The sequence below is a fragment of the Limulus polyphemus genome, unplaced genomic scaffold (genome assembly GCF_000517525.1).
Source record: "Limulus polyphemus unplaced genomic scaffold, Limulus_polyphemus-2.1.2 Scaffold1474, whole genome shotgun sequence".
Classification (NCBI taxonomy): domain Eukaryota; kingdom Metazoa; phylum Arthropoda; class Merostomata; order Xiphosura; family Limulidae; genus Limulus; species Limulus polyphemus.
In genome coordinates, this window is record NW_013667084.1 from 245,488 (window position 1) to 262,053 (window position 16,566).

The 16,566-nt window shown below is 35.2% G+C and overlaps 1 protein-coding gene across 4 annotated transcripts in view; it reads right to left on the reverse strand.

Annotated features, from left to right (window-relative positions):
* Nucleotides 1-232: 232 nt before the first annotated feature.
* The window catches only part of LOC106463753 (TNF receptor-associated factor 4-like), a 25,995-nt gene continuing 9,661 nt past the window's right edge, over nt 233-16,566 (reverse strand). For 2 of the 4 annotated variants that reach the window (XM_022391327.1, XM_022391326.1), the window contains 5 exons: nt 11,270-11,374; nt 8,049-8,210; nt 5,765-5,926; nt 3,230-3,382; nt 234-1,599 (listed from right to left, as the gene is read on the reverse strand). In XM_022391327.1, the coding sequence (XP_022247035.1) occupies nt 985-1,599; nt 3,230-3,382; nt 5,765-5,926; nt 8,049-8,210; nt 11,270-11,341 (1,164 nt within the window). In that variant the 5' untranslated portion in view covers nt 11,342-11,374 and the 3' untranslated portion in view covers nt 234-984. Of the gene's footprint in view, nt 1,600-3,229; nt 3,383-5,764; nt 5,927-8,048; nt 8,211-11,269; nt 11,375-15,509; nt 15,879-16,566 lie in introns of those variants that run through there. The other 2 variants (XM_013923814.2, XM_022391328.1) reach the window with 2 other exon arrangements.

Consider the following 16,566-nt stretch of genomic DNA (forward strand, 5'->3'; position numbering starts at 1 on the left):
AAAAAAAAAAACCACTAACAAAATATAAGTGTACAAAGTTAACATTAGCTGTAATTCTGTTTAGATTTAAAAGTGTTTTATTTTGACTTACAAAATATTCTGAATATGCAAAGGTTATTGTTAAATACAGGCATGTACACTTGTTTATTAATCTATTGATGATGTAGCAATAACAGTATTGAGCCACAGACCAACATGCCCAAACTGATGAACCAAGATCTAATCATTAACACACACACAATGAAGATGAATCGGTTCTATTTATTTTTTTTATCACACACTATATACAAATGTTTACATCACTGACTGAGGATTTTGCAACGAACATAGTAGTAGTTACACAAGTTGATTCTTTGAGCATATTCTATATTTTACAAATACATTGAGATACAAGGAAACATTTTGGTCCCAACGTTAAACATACAACTAAGAGTAAGTAACAAGTTTGTTTGTTTTTTTTGTTAATAGTAAAATCATGAATATTGTGGCTGTATCAGTTTTTCCTGTGAAACATTAACAGAGTACGTATTTTCAGTTTTATTCTTGATGGTTCTAAAAAACATAGTCTTAAAAATAATTATTTGACTTGGCAAAGTTGCTTGAAAAGGTTTTGACAGAATTCTTAGCACCAATACGTGCGATATACGAAATTATTATTTATCATGAATAAATCTCAAATAACAAAAAAATGAATGATTTGTAACAAACTTATATGATGTTAAAAAATATTTAAATTTTGAATTAGTCTCACTTATTCAGAAGTATTTTATTCTAGTTGAATGATATCCAGTCACATGAGTATCATACATACATATATGTATAAAAAAAAACAACAAAAATTAACCATTTTTTGGTTATAATGAAACAAATAATAAACAAGACAAAATTATAGATTTACAATTAGAAGAATTTTTTTATGCACAATTATATGTGTGTTATGTATATATATGTAAATTTAGTTTGAAATATTCTATATATGCAAATTTATACAGCAATGATTTTGCTTGGATCTACCCTGATTTTGATATAAATTGTGTTGTCTTTTACGAAGTTTCTCTTTTTCAACATTTCATGAGAAACAAAACAAGGAAAACCAAAACCTAAAGCATTAGGTTCCTTGCTGGGACGTTGAAAGTTTTCCCATGAGGGATCAGGTACAAAACTTTCCACAATGTTAGTAGCTTTGGCTGGTGAATTGGCCTGGTCGTATAGTGTGAATGACACTGTATGGGAGAAGGGCCATGGAAGCAGGGGGTCGTACTCTCCTGGCAGGATTCTGATGTACACCGAAAGATGAGTACCTTCACCAGCACCATTACCATTAGGAAAAAGAGTAGCCATTAACTTGTAGCCATACTGACTTGTGTAGAAGGGTGAACTAGAAAGTTCGTAGCTTTCTTTAGTCTTGGCCTCGGCTAGTTTCTGGGAATAGTCTGCTATACGCCAAACCAGGACACCAGATGTGTTGACTGCAAGGCTACTGAGAGCACTACAAAGATTTGAGATCTGATGTTGCTGATGAGAAACTACTCCACACATCAGCAATAAGTGTGCCTTTCCTGCTGTTTCCATGTGCTGTTCCATGGCAAATCTAGGGCCCTGGGAAAGAAAAAAAAAAGAACATAGTAGCCTAATTATGCTTTTAAATAGAAAAAAAAAAGCTTTACATAGTTCTATAATAATATTGTTACACCTCTGTGTTCGTTTGTTAATTTTCCGTAAAAATTCTTTCCGAAGAAACTTTAGCGATACTAGTCCTTTCCTAATTAAAACTAGTTTATTCTTTCTTAATACAACTTTGCAATACACTTAACTTCCACAGTCACGCTATAATTCACAACGAACGATTCACACGCTTGACTCAATTGTCCGTCTCTATCTGCAATTCAATTCCATTGTTGCCGTCACTTCTTGGCGGTCTTATATACAAGAATACCGCACATCTAGTAAACACTCGAGCATTCAAGAACCTTCGAGAATATCATGACGTTTTACTAGGGTCACGTGACTTCCGCTGTCGTAACAATATCAGTTACAGCTTATCACATGTGGAAAATTTTCTGACCTAGAATATTATAGTTTTCATGTATACTTTTGTATGTTTCAGGAGAAACTATTAATTGGGCCAGTTAATTTAATTGCATAATTAATTTTTTTTGTGCCAACTGAGAAAGTACCATGATATCTTCCTCTAGTAATCTAGTTACTCTTTAAAACTTCCGGTGCACATATAATAAATACACGCTGTCAAAGTCCGAGAGTAGTGTTGCATAAATTAAAATTACTTAACAGTTAAGTACCAAAACCCTAAAACGCGGGTATTTTTCTCTTAGACTTTCATGTTCTTTCAATACTAATGTGTTAAAGATTCGGTGATTTTTTTTTCTTTTCCAAAACTACTTTCAATCCTAAAACAAAGATTTAAGAGCCTAACCTTTAGGAATTGAAAATAGAAGAATTTGTACTGTCTCATAAAAAAAAAAAACGTATAAGAGAAACTATTGTATAGCTTTGCACTAAAAAACCAACAATGACAATGTGATTAACAAAATAACCCAAAATATTCAAAACAGATCTCTTTCCTAATATCCTTCCATGTTACTTTCAGCCAATCACAACTCGGCATTTGTGTAAGTTACGTAAGCGGGCAACCAATCTATCATTGATAACGTGTATTGAACTGACCAATTATGTCGTGATGAATTCAAATTCGATGACGAGGAACCCACTTTGAGACTAATAACGCTTGGAGACGGCTTGAATGGGTAATGAAAAAAACTTTAATACAAGTTTAACATAACAGCAAATGTACAACGTTTTGACAAGGTTTTTGTCATCGCCAGGTACAAACTTGTATTAAAGTTTTTCTTCATTGCCCATTAAAGCCATCTCCAAGCGTTTTTTGACCAATTATTCATTAGGCACGGGAAACAGGGCGTGTACACGTGATACTGACTTCCTACTATCTGTACTCGTAGTAAATAAACAAGCAGGTCTCTCAACTCATGTTTTCATTAAATTGTTGTTGTTTTTCTAAACAGTCGTGTTTATGTCTGATAAAAACAAACAAAAATAAAAACTATTCCGCGGTCAGTCGAGAGTGTAGTACACAAGAACTTCGAAGCACGTTGATCTTCTCAGGACATTTATTTGAAGTTACAGTAAACACCTTAAGGTTGTATATCTTTGAAACTATAGAAAATCCCGTGTAATATTACTTTCCTCTCACCTTGAACTTACAACCCATCTCTTTAAAACCACAGCACATAATAAGTGATGGGCATTCTTTTAGATGAAACTCCAGATTTTCCCTGGCAATTTTAGACGAATCACATCGATTGGGGCACAAGACTAGATATCTTGGACATTTGGATGAATGAAGCTACAAAAAAAACAAACGATAATTTATTTATTTCTTATAAACCGATTTGATCTAGAATATAATGGAAGCTTTTAAAATGTACAAAGTGAAAAACAAATACTTTAATATTATGGGATTTCCTACGAAAAATTACACACGATTTTTCGAAGTCATGAAATTTCCTTTCGGTTAAAATAAATCGCTTTGGATGTGGTATTTACATGAAATTAAATTGGTAGTTGCCTTATGTAGGTTGTGTAAAATGTATTAAGTTAGAAATAATTATGTAAAGTCCATGCAAGTAGTTTTTGTGATACATATTATTTTTAAACTACATTCCACTTAGTTTGTTCATTGCGGCTCAGAATAAGAGGTGTGCTGTCTTTAGTTTTCCATAAATAGGCTTCCGGTGTTTAAACCTAATAGACGTGCCGAGCAACCATCGTCAACAGAACATAATAAATAAAAATATATATATAAAGCATTCGTAAATCATTATATTTGGTGATCTAATAATGTCCAAGGTAAATAATAAAGATCAATAAGTTTAATTTGATTTATTGCTATTTTCTTTTGATTATAAAATAGCGAAGGTTAGTTTTCCATAAATAGGCTTCCGGCGTTTAAACCTAATAGACGTGCCGAGCAACCATCGTCAACAGAACATAATAAATATAGATATAAAGCATTCGTAAATCATTATATTTGGAGATCTAATAATGTCCAAGGTAAATAATAAAGATCAATAAGTTTAATTTGATTTATTGCTATTTTCTTTTGATTATAAAATATGTCTTGGACTCAAGTCTTCGTGGTTCATCACGCTGTTTTCGTGTAAGCTATATTTTCAGTAATTTAATTTATAGAGTAGCTAGAGGGCGCACGACATTAAGATGAAATAAGTTCAGAAAATTATTCCTACAATATGTAGAAAGTTCACGACGACATGAAGAATCTAGTAACTGTCTAATATTTGGACATAGTTACATCAGTATATAAATACGTACTCACTGCAGTGTTAGGAAGTTAGTGATATATTAAGTGTGTGAATGCCAATCACTTTTTGATCGAGTACAGTTATTCTTTAACAGTTAATGTTTTTGCAAATTAATCAGTAAATTAGCATTTGCTGTTGGTTGGCCAAATCTGTTACTTGTGTATTTATCAATTTCTTTTCTTCACTAAAACGTGCAATTTCAGTGAAGAAAGAGCCCGTGGATGATGTAGAGATCTAGTCTATTCTTGATTCGCAATTCTCTCTGCAGTAGACTAGTTTTACCGAATTAACGGCTCATCGGTACTGATTGGGAGAGGGAAACAAGTAAATAAACGAGGCCTCCTATAGTAGTGATCAAAAGAACATATTATGCTTATACGTGATCCACGGGTTCTTTCTTCACCGAACTTGCACGTTTTGGTAAAAGAAGATGAAAAAAACAATCACAAATAAATAACCAGTTGGCCCGCTGAATAATATTTACTTGTGACACCCGTGGCGTCGCTTAGGCGCTGGCACACGGGACCCGTGCCCCGAATTCCTAGTTGGTGTCTTGAAAAATCAGAATAGAAAACTATGATCGATATCACATTGAAACGCCGAAAATTCCCGAACCCCAAATCTTTTAAGCACCTAGCGACACCTCTGTCGTTATTGAAACAACTGGGCTGTTAGTGTTGAGTAAAGGACTGTACATATAAACCCTACAAACAGTAACACATAATTACAAAAAATAACACGCAGTTGTCATTCAACAATATATAAACTAACAATAAGAAATACTTGTTGCTTAAGACTCATAACGTATGTAAATTGATATGTAAAATTATTCACACACTTTTCTCCATGTTAAAATACTTTTATTTGCGAACGTTCGGCCCTGTTACTTAGGCCTTCATCGGGCAACAATGTATATATAATAATTCGATGACGAGGAACCCACTTTGATAATGGTTGGAGACGGCTTGAATGGGTAATGAAGAAAAACTTTAATATAAGTTTGACATAACAGCAAATGTACAACGTTTCAACAAGGTTTTGTCATCATCAGGTACCTTGTCGAAACGCTGTACATTTGCTGTTATGTTAAACTTATATTAAAGTTTTTCTTCATTACCCATTCAAGCCGTGTGTGTTTGTATATATAAGAAATACTACCGCAAAACAGTAACTGCTTATTAGAAACTACATGGAATATTAGGCCTATTTTTCTTGTCTACTAGATGGTGGTATTTGAAAACATACTATAACATGTTGTTGTTGGCATACAGTAAAAAACAAATTCCCTAACATTAGGAAAAGTTAAATCTTTGTTCACTTCATAAAAATGACGAATTATTTTGCATACACACACAAGAAAAAACAAAAAAAAAAAAACACTAGAAATATATGTTAGTCAGATTTACCTGCAAGGTATCATAGACAAACTCTTTATTACAAAACCGGCAGGCAACAAGTCGTTTGGTGCATTCCTTCTGGCGGTGTGTGCTGATGAACCGTCGCTGAATCTTACAGCCACATTTGTTCTCGCAGTGAACAGGTTCGTACTGACACGTGGCCATGTGGTCCTGTTCCAGAAACAAAAATCGGCTAATATATAATATATATTATCAAAGTATAATAGGCTTAAAACGGTTTGTGTAAGACAATGATCTGCATGTTTATCAATCATTTCGTCTAAATATATATTTAAATGCAAAATAAGGTACATCATTATAATAAAAGTATTTACAAGCAGTGTTCAATGGGGTTTAGGATAATTTATAAATTTGTGTGGAATTCTTTGGCGGGTTGAAGTTTCGTGGAAAACTACAGAAAGGGCTATCTGCGCATTGCCATTCCTAATTTTGAACTGAAAGACTTCATGGAGGGCAGCTAGTCAACAGTATTCACTGCCAAAATTCTTGGGCTACTGTTGTTTTGAGGGATTTTACCTTTACCCTTACAGCGCACCCACAGCCCTAAAGTGCGGAGCGTGATTTTGCGGTAACCGGTGGCGAAAACTATAAGTATAGTAATCACACAGCTAAGTGAGATTCAACGTAATGTCTTATCCCAAAAGATTTCTAGCTCCAAAATGTTACAGCTTTACAAGGCCTAAAAAAATTGATATGTTTAAGGAATATCAATAGAAAAAACACTAATCAATAATTTGATAATCTTTTATTATTATTATTATATCTTGAATGTTTACAAAGAGCTATTAATTAGTGTTCAAAACACGAACTGTAAATTTGAGAAGGGTTTATGTTTTGCAACTAGTTGCCCTCAAGAACGCGTTCCTGACTTTCGGGTCACGTGTGTACGCTACATGAGTGACGTACAAATCTCACGATTTGGTCTCACAAGAGAAGCCATAGAGTTGGTGGCGGATGCTGTTGACTATCTGCTTTCCTTCTATTATACCAATTCAAAATTGTCTTCAAATTCAAATTATCTTTGTATCTATAAATAAAAAAAATTTGCAACCGCTCTGGGAAATACGAACAAGTGTTAACAAGTGGAATTTTAAGTATGATTCAGTCCTAAAATGAAAATGTGCTTACATAAAACTATGCGCCATGTTCTGTTTGTGCAGCAGGTAAACCGTTGGAAATATTTTTTTTTTTTAAACCCACAAGTGATAAACATACGGGAGGCGTCGCAAACAAGTATTTGTAGCAATGGTCAATTAATCATTAGTACAATACAATAATACAGAAAATACTAGATAAAAGCGAATAAAATGTACAAAGCACTAGTATTCCAGTTTTTGTTCTATTATCTCTCTCTTTCTGAAGCAATGGTTTTTGAGTTGCTACACATTCACCGACACTACCTTGTGCTAATGTGCATCTTTCTGTGCTTACACTGGCAATCAGTCTCTACTGAATTATCGTGTATCATACTCAAATATACTTAACATCACTTGAATAACCTGGGCTTTCTATTTAAACTGATTTTATTATCGACAGTGCTATTTTCTGGTACCTTCGGCTACTACTAAAAGGTGAAGTTATCTCAATCTGTATCATCGAAAAACTAAAACTTTGATAACGGGACATTTGTCACGAGGCATTTCTGTCCTTGGAGCCATGAATGCATTTGCCATAATACTACTGGGATTAGTACGAATGTCTGTACCTTTACAGGCGGCCTGACGTGGCCTGGTGGTAAGGGCGTTCGACTCGCAATCTGTGGGTCACGGGTTCGAATCCCCGTCACACCAAACATACTCACGCTTTCAGCCGTGGGAACGTTATAATGATTCGGCCAATCCCACTATTCGTTGGTAAGAGAGCATCCCATGGGTTAGTAGTAGGTTGTGTTGACTAGCTGCCTTCCCTCTAGTCTATCACTGCTAAATTAAGGGCGGCTAGCGTAGATAGCTCTCGTGAGTTTTGCGCGAAATTCAAAACAAACCTTTATAAGCAATAAGCTAGTGTGGCACTGTCCGATTGGTTGGATGACAGCCAGTCACAATGTAAACACGTGACTGTACCCCAGAAGAGTTCATTTTCGTTAAGTAGATGAGGGCGCAATCCCATAAATATTTGCATTTTATTCATATTTTCCTTTTTTTTTTTCCAACACTGTATATAAACCCATACCCCCCTGGATCACAATATGAGAAAATAGTAAGTATGCTGATAAATACGCTTACCACAATTAATTTTCTACACTCAAACATACGGTAGTTTAAACACCAACCTCGAACACTTCCGCGGTTACTTCTCGGCCACACAGTTCACACTTGAGCCGCCTATTGGGACAGGTGTACATTAAATGGTCCTCCATCATCAATTTTGGAATCATTGCACCACACTGGCTCGTACAAGGGATGGCGTCATATTTACACGTGTTTAAATGACCCTGGTATTGAAAAAGAAAAACAACTCCTTCAATCTACAGGCGACGTGAAATAACTCTGAAATACGTACCTTGTTTTCGTAAAGGTACGAGAATTATTAGTCAATTCTTTATTTGTATTACATTAACTTTCTGGACTATTGTATGCATACGTTAAATAATCTAATTAAGTTAATGAACAAAATGCGAATTACGTATAACTACTTATCTTGAAACATGTGTTTTATCCATAGAATTGTTACCCTCAGAAGCTTAGAAATTATGAGTCTTAAAAAATTCAATTAAACTCAAACTATTAAAATACAATATGATGTAAATAGTGATTACAGATCAATACAACTACGGACTGCTGTATGCAAAACATACTTTATAAAATAATATTTTTTTTTATTCAGCTCCAGAGCAAATAATTATTTTATTAATTTCACTTTGCCCCCCCCCCTTCTTTAAAGACAGTTATACAAAAAAAATCATTAACAGCGCAACCTATACGAGTCAGGCAACAGAAATTTACGACTTCATTCGGCATTATACCGTTACAGGTAGGTCAAACTCAAGTCACTGGTAAAGAAACGTCTAGTTAGGCTAGTTTAACACGGCTTAAACGTAGCCTAACTAAATTTAGTCACAATTAACTTAGACTGATAGGCAGGCCTAGCTTAGTTAGCCTATAGCTGACCTAACTAAAGAATGAAGAGCCTATGCTTTGTTAGCCTAACATTCTTGGATTTTGCTAAGATAACCTTAACTGCCTTTGTCTCATTGGCAACCGAGAACGACTTTCTTCAAAGGATTTTATTTGAATTCATACACAGAAGTTTCACTGGAAAAAAAAAAGGAGTCAAAAAAGTTAATGTATAATAATGAAATATATCCTTTTCATTAATGAGTGTTGTAGGAATAGAAAAAAAAATATTAGAAATGATACGAGTTTTGAAAAATAAAGTTGTTTTTAAATTGGGAGCGCTTTTTGAAATGTTATCATAGTTTTGAGCAATATTCACTCTAAACTACGCGGCCGCACAACAACCAATCAATTGCCTTGATACTGTTGCACATGAAAAAAAATAATTCCGCATATTTTAGTGCGCCAGTGATACCAAGCATGGGGTGCGCGTATACCAGTTTCGATTTTATTACTCATCAGGATATCTACCAGCCTACCCTCAAATTGAAATTCTTACAGGCAGGATTAAAGTAAATTAATCTACGAGACCTCGAGTGTTCAAATACACCAATCGAAAGTGTTTGACCTTCTAAGTCCACAATTATAATTAAATCTCAAATCGGTCAAGAGATGACGGAGCTATGAGCTAAACGTTTGTATCTGAAAAAACAACAACAAACAAACTCGGAACCATTCTATTAGCCGCTATGCTGCGGCTAGTGATATGCATGGGGTGGGGGTGGGGGGATTATTTATTCGAGCCCGAGGTGTCTTAATCCGCCACTGTATTCATTCATTTGTTTCACAATGACAAGAATTATTTCTCAGTCTGTTGGTTAAACGGGGCAGGATAAAAGGATTTTTTAAATTATACTTGACATTACATTATTAGAGTAAGGACAGAAAAATACTTGCACTGTCAGTGATGCTCGTGTATTTTCTGCTAAGAAAGATTTAAGTCTTATTATTGTCAATAAAATAGGAAGTTCCGATATTTAAAGACTGTATATGTCACACGCTCTGTCTAATTCGAGGAAGAAAATGCAAATTTTCCATAGAACACAGGGCCCCAAAATTCTTTTAATTCGGCACCGATGTCAACTATAAAGTTTGCCTCAAATACTCTTGTCAGTAGCACTCATTGCCAGACACACGTCCCTTTCACGATTAGGGGGACTTTAAAGTATAGGATGTACAAGAAAAATAAATACTAAAAACAAATAAATATATTTTTATACAATCTTTTTTTTGTTTGTTTTGTTAAATCAATTTTGGGGCATGTTGTTAACTATTTGTAAAAAGCATTAAAAATAGTAGCTCTAAACTTCGCACAAGCGAATTTATTTTCGTGAAACACGCGTGTGTTGTTAAGCGTAAAGCTACACAATGGAATATCTGTGCTATCCCCCACCGCGTTATAACCTCTGAACTTCACATCTGGGCATCGGGGGCAATCCATATTCTAGGGGCTTAAAATTCAGATCTTTATTCGATATTTTAATTCCATGTTTTGTTTTTTTAACACATTTTTGTCTATACTATTCATGCACCAAATAGCTTGTGGCTCCATGTTTTTTTTTAGTGATTACAGGTTCCCTAATAAAATTGAGTTGTTTTGTTTTTAGCACAAAGGTACACATTGGGCTATCTTCGTTCTGTACACCGCGGGAAATTGAATCCAGGAGTTTAGCATTGTAAATTCGAAAACAGGGACGGCGCGTACAAAAGAGGCTTGGGAAAGCTTAATCTCCCCAAATAAACTGTCCTTCACAGGGTATTATTCTCATTATTCTGAAATGTTATACAGTTTATATGGAGAGAGAGAGAATACATGAGTCACTAAGGAGAGTTTATTTATCTAGGAGCACGAACTGATTCTTCCGAATTGTACCACCCCCCGCCCCTCACGTGACAGAATAGCCCACCAAAACAAGATATTCGCTCGTCGCTTATGTTCGGAAACTTACCACTGACCCACTGGAGGGCTAACCCTATCAATAATAAAAACAAATTTATCACCGCTACTGCCCCTATGTATTTTACATAAAAAGTTAGCCCCCCCCCCATTTTTTTATGGTCGATTCTTGACCCTAAATGCTATAACTAGCGAAAAAAACAACTAAATAAAATTACTGAATATGATGCAATAGATGGACCCCACCGGTAACGAACGGTATAAAATCAAGTCAGTAATTTGAAAGGCAGGGCCGTAAGAAGCGGTAAGGCCATTCAGGCCATGGACTGACCACTTTTTCATGGCGTGTCCTAAGGGATTGATTGTTGGAAAAGCTCTCACGGATTTGAAGGATAAGAGATACATTTAGCAATCCAATTAAAACACGTGTAAAGTTTAGCCGGAAGATTATGTTAACTGAAAACAAAGAAATTATTTTACCTTCAGCTTTTTGAGTTCGTCCATCCACCTGCAGCCATCTTTGAAGTGAATGCAGTAGACCAGCGATCCCATAATTTCAGGTTCAATTCCCAGATCAGGGTCCACCTAAGCAGATAAAGTTATAAACATGCAGGTTTAACAAAAAAGAACAAAATTCTGACAGCTACAAGTTCACTCGTGAGACATCAATTCGTCAGGATAAAATTGTGCTCTGTGTAAATAAATGTACAACCGACCATAAAGACGAGCGAGTTTATACCGGTCTAATCGTAAAACAGTACACTGGACAATAAAACAAGTAGCTCTCTCTTTGTCACTGGACGTTCTGCACGTGAAATGTAATGTTTTAACAACAACAGACCCCACCCCTCAAGAACTATCATGTTGCACAGATTTCCCAATACTAAAAACGTGGTAATTTAATGTGATCACATATATGAACGTTGCGGATCAGTTGGTGTTACGATTCCACCATCAAATAATTGAATGGACCTTATTGTTTTTGCATGTAAATTAGCTGGTATAATATGCGTCGTGTTCCAGTTTCAAAGTTTTTACTTTGAACGGGTTGTCAATAATCGGAGTTTACGACGAAAGCATTCCAGATTGATAATTCGTACAAATTAGTGCTTTAATAATAATAATAATACCCCCCCCCCCAATTCATAGTAACAGTGAGTACGCATCTTTGTTTTCACCGTAAAAGATGTAATTATTATTTTATTTTTTTCAGAAGCTCGTAATCTAGGATCATTAAATTAGGCACTTCGACTTTACCATTCATGCTGTATGTTCTCTAGATAAAAAAAACGTTTCATTGTGCTTATACATTGTTGTTAGTCAATATACTATTATAATGAAATATATTTAGTATTTAATAATTGCATCAATTAAGACTATTCATTGTTGTTGGTATTTTTAGATTGGTATATTTTAAAATAAACTTATCATGATTTTACCCAGTTTCTTAGGTTGTAATTATTATTTACCTTGAGATTCTGACATTGAAGTATACCCGGGAAAATGTAAGAGCGGTATTTTTTTTTTTTTTTTGTAAATGACAACATTAAAACGAAAAAAGGAAACAGGGCATTTAGATGCCTGATAACTGTTTAGTTGTTGTCTGGTTACCATGCAGGTCATAGAGTGGAGTAAATTAAACTGGTAACATAATAAACCTAAATATATGTAGGTCGAATAAAGGAGATGATTTAAAATTAGTTTAAAGATCTAACAGTGCATATAACGGAATAAATTAAAGTGATAATGTAGCCTAAATATATACTGGTCATATAAAATGGAGAAAATAACAGTTTTATTTTATAATAACCAAGTGATATCTAAATGTCCTGGATTCACGTTTGCCACATGCACAAAAATTTTATTTGTACAAGATAAAAAAAAAAAGGAAACAAGCTGTACATGTTTTGGTGGACAAAATGACCCATCATTTTCCGGAGACGAAGGACACAAACACGAGATTCGTTTATGTACTGGAGTAAATGCACGTGTACAATTAGCATATTGTACAGTGGCGCCATTTACTAATTGCACACGTACATTTACTCGAGAATATAAAAGAACCTCGTACGTGTCCTTCGTCTCCGGAAGATGATGGATCATCTTGTCTCCCGAAACATGTAGTGTATTTCTTATTTAATCTTATACAAATAAAATTATTGTGTAATGTGGCTAACGATGATGTCGTTATTTTAAGTTTTATTTTAACAATGTTGTTGTTGTGTGTGTGTTGTTTACGACTTATAAAGAGTACTCTGTTATTTTTCACCCGTGTTAACTATAATTACGTATATCTGTGGAGGTTTTTTTACAACACACAACAGCATGAGACCATTAATGAGGGCAGCCCCCCCCGCTCTTCATTAATAATTAGTTCAACGTTTAAAACCTCGTATGTAAGACTCCCACGCTCCCCACACCCAATTCACATTTTGGTCACAAATCCCGCCCGTGTATCCATCACTTATTTTATTTTTTTTCTTTTTAAAATATTAAGGTGGTAATTACACACTAAGAATATCCATACACTAGCATCATTAATCTATATTTAAAACATCTGACACAGGCACACAAAAGAAAACAACATTGCAGAAACATTAAGATACCATTATCACTTTATTAGTGGCGCACTATATTAACGCTAAGTGGATAACGTGGTGGATTTTGACACCGAGTAAATATTAAAAAAAATCATTACATTTATACGTTATCAGGCAGCTGGAATACTGTGTAGCTCACAATTACTTCTCATAACTAACAAGTAAACAAGTCGTAGCTACTTCAGTTTTTTTTAACAATGCTAAGAGCCTTTCATACTGTCTTTGCTTTAACGTAAGACTCTGCACTTAAGGCTTTTATCTAAGACTCAGGTTTCTCGTGACAACGACACGTTAAGAAAAACGTCTCCGATTAAAATGTGAATAATATTTGGATGCGAGCGAGACATCCAAGAAATGGCGTGACAAGTCACTCACAATAAGCAGACAGTATTGAAAAACTCGGATGGTCTGTGGTTGTCGAATCGGATTACTTCTTCATGCGGCAGTTAAGAGAGACGAGGTTAAAGGTTTAGGATGCTTTAACAAGTAGCGTACATTTTAGCACGTGACACGTGGGACTACTGTTGAAGTTATCGAAAGACCTTGATGGTAAGTCCTCCTGTCAAACATGGTATGGCTCCTAGTAGATTCGAAAACGAATAATTTTTTAAAATCCCAGAGATAAATAAATACGAACTTACCCAATTTTCACCATTTCTGCTAAATATAAACATTTCATTTATTCATACACCAAAATACAGTTTATTTCGTCTATACTGTACTTTTCATTTCAAGCAAACGTTTTTTTAGATCAATTTAATAAATTCTCATAAAAATCAGTTGGAATTTTAAAAACCATGCGGACCTTAGGCACAAACAAAACAAACGACATCTTGAAGCCACGTGCTTTTGCCCCCCCCCCCCCTACATACTGGCGAGTTAAACATAACATTTCAATATCAAAATAAATTCATTATTTTTTTTTTATCTCTTCCACAATTACAAAAACATGTAGGGTCTATTCTCTCAATATAATGATTAATTTTTTTTTCTTTTTCCGAATCTCATCTTCCTCCACCCTAACGCACAATTTATTGGAGGACTTGAGTAGTCCCTGTGGCCTCGCGCGTGATACGATCAGCACTTTAAAACAAACGAGTCTTTATTACGTTTTTTTCAACATCTAACCAGGTTTGTATAGAGGAAAATATTTCTAAAAAAAAAAGAAAGTTTTAAATAAAGTTATTTAAATTTCCTAATGGAGCTCGACCTTTAAACAAAGTTACAGAGCAACTAAAAGCAAGTTGTCAAATCAACAGCTCCTGGTGGCTAAGAGTTTGGGTTCGATACTCGTGATGGGCTCAGCACAGATAGCCAATTAATACAACTATATAACGAGAATAACTAATGTATCCTGACAGTAATAAGACTAAAATATATAATCAAAAAAAAGCAAGAAAGCTAAGTTAACACATGAACAACAACACTATACAGCCATTAAGTTTTCACTATCACATTATTAATGACTCATTATATTAACACTACATGGACAACGTGGTGGATTAAGACACTGGCTACGTATAAAAAAAATACCTACAGCATTTCAGTGGACTGATTTTCATTACGGTTGTACGTTATTAGGCAGCTTGAACATGAAACAACGTTACCACACGAACAGGACTAAACAGAAGCAACAATACGGAGCAAGAAACAATGTTACCACATGAACAGGACTAAACAGAAGCAACAATACGGAGCAAGAAACAATGTTACCACATGAACAGGACTAAACAGAAGCAACAATACGGGGCAAGAAACAATGTTACCACATGAACAGGACTAAACAGAAGCAACAATACGGGGCAAGAAACAATGTTTCCACATGAACAGGACTAAACAGAAGCAACATTACGGAGCAAGAAACAAGGTTTCCACATGAACAGGACTAAACAGATGCAACAATACGGGGCAAGAAACAATGTTACCACATGAACAGGACTAAACAGAAACAACAAGAATATGGGGCCAACTGGAAACTATCCTGTAGAGAATATTAACGTAACTTTGTAGTCAGATCATATAGGCAACATCAAACAATACAACATATAATAAGTTATTCACAGGATCGACAAGACTCTAGGACTATATTAACAATAAATAAATAAACAACTTCAAATTACCATATGAATAATAGACCTTTCTCTCCCAGATTGGTGGTATCTTACTGACTGACCATTCTTCGCCCTGTCACCCATGGTCGTCCTTTCCCTTGGCTGACTGAGAACTGAATGAACTAGTGCTAAAAGTTTATACAAAGACCTTCTTTATACCCCACATAGCTATCAAGTTTTACCGAGCACAGTCTATATCAACACCCCCTCTTCCTTTTCTATTCAATACAGCTGAACATAACGGGTCACTTAATCCCCCACCACGTGTGCTCGTCCCTACACTACCAACAGTGATTAACATGTGGCTTGATGATCATCCAGGGCGGAGTTATGCTGGGAAGTGTTCGTAGGATTTGGACAGACTCAAGGAAAGAGACGGAAATGGAATTTATTTAGTTTCTGGTTGCATTATGGTGCCAGATGTTACGTGCTGTAGTAATTCCATAATCATAGGTCGCGCCATGAGTCACGGCTATAGATGTTCATTAGTGTCAATTTAATGGAAAACAGGCCGCGAGCTTTCCGTCCCACGGAGCAAAAGTTTGGTTCGATTCACTGTCATAAACGTTGTTGACGTCTTTCTTATGTCAGTCGCGTCTGGCCACAAGAGAGAGATTGTCAACTAACAGTGTATATACACAATACTGTGCTTTTGTCAATCCAGACACACATAAATACAGTAATACTTTACCGAATTAAAACACACACAACTATCTAGTGATTACAGCTGTGGCCATTTATCAAACAAAGTAGTAGTAAATTACTTGCATTTTTCTTAAGTTTAAGCTTCTGTGTGTGCTAGTTGTTTAAAGTTAAAACCGTACAATAGGGTATCCGAACTCTGTTCACTGCAGGGAATCGAACCTCTGATTTTAGCGTTGGACGTTCGTAAACTTACCGCCGACTTGCCGAGGGACTAAGTGTAAACTGGTGTTGAAACGATTAAAGCATCTACCCATAAAAGAACGAAAATTTCAATTACGGACAATTTTTAATGAAATGTTTCTATACTTATTAATTGTCCTAAGTTTTTTCAGCTTAATTGTATCCGATTATTTCAGAAGCC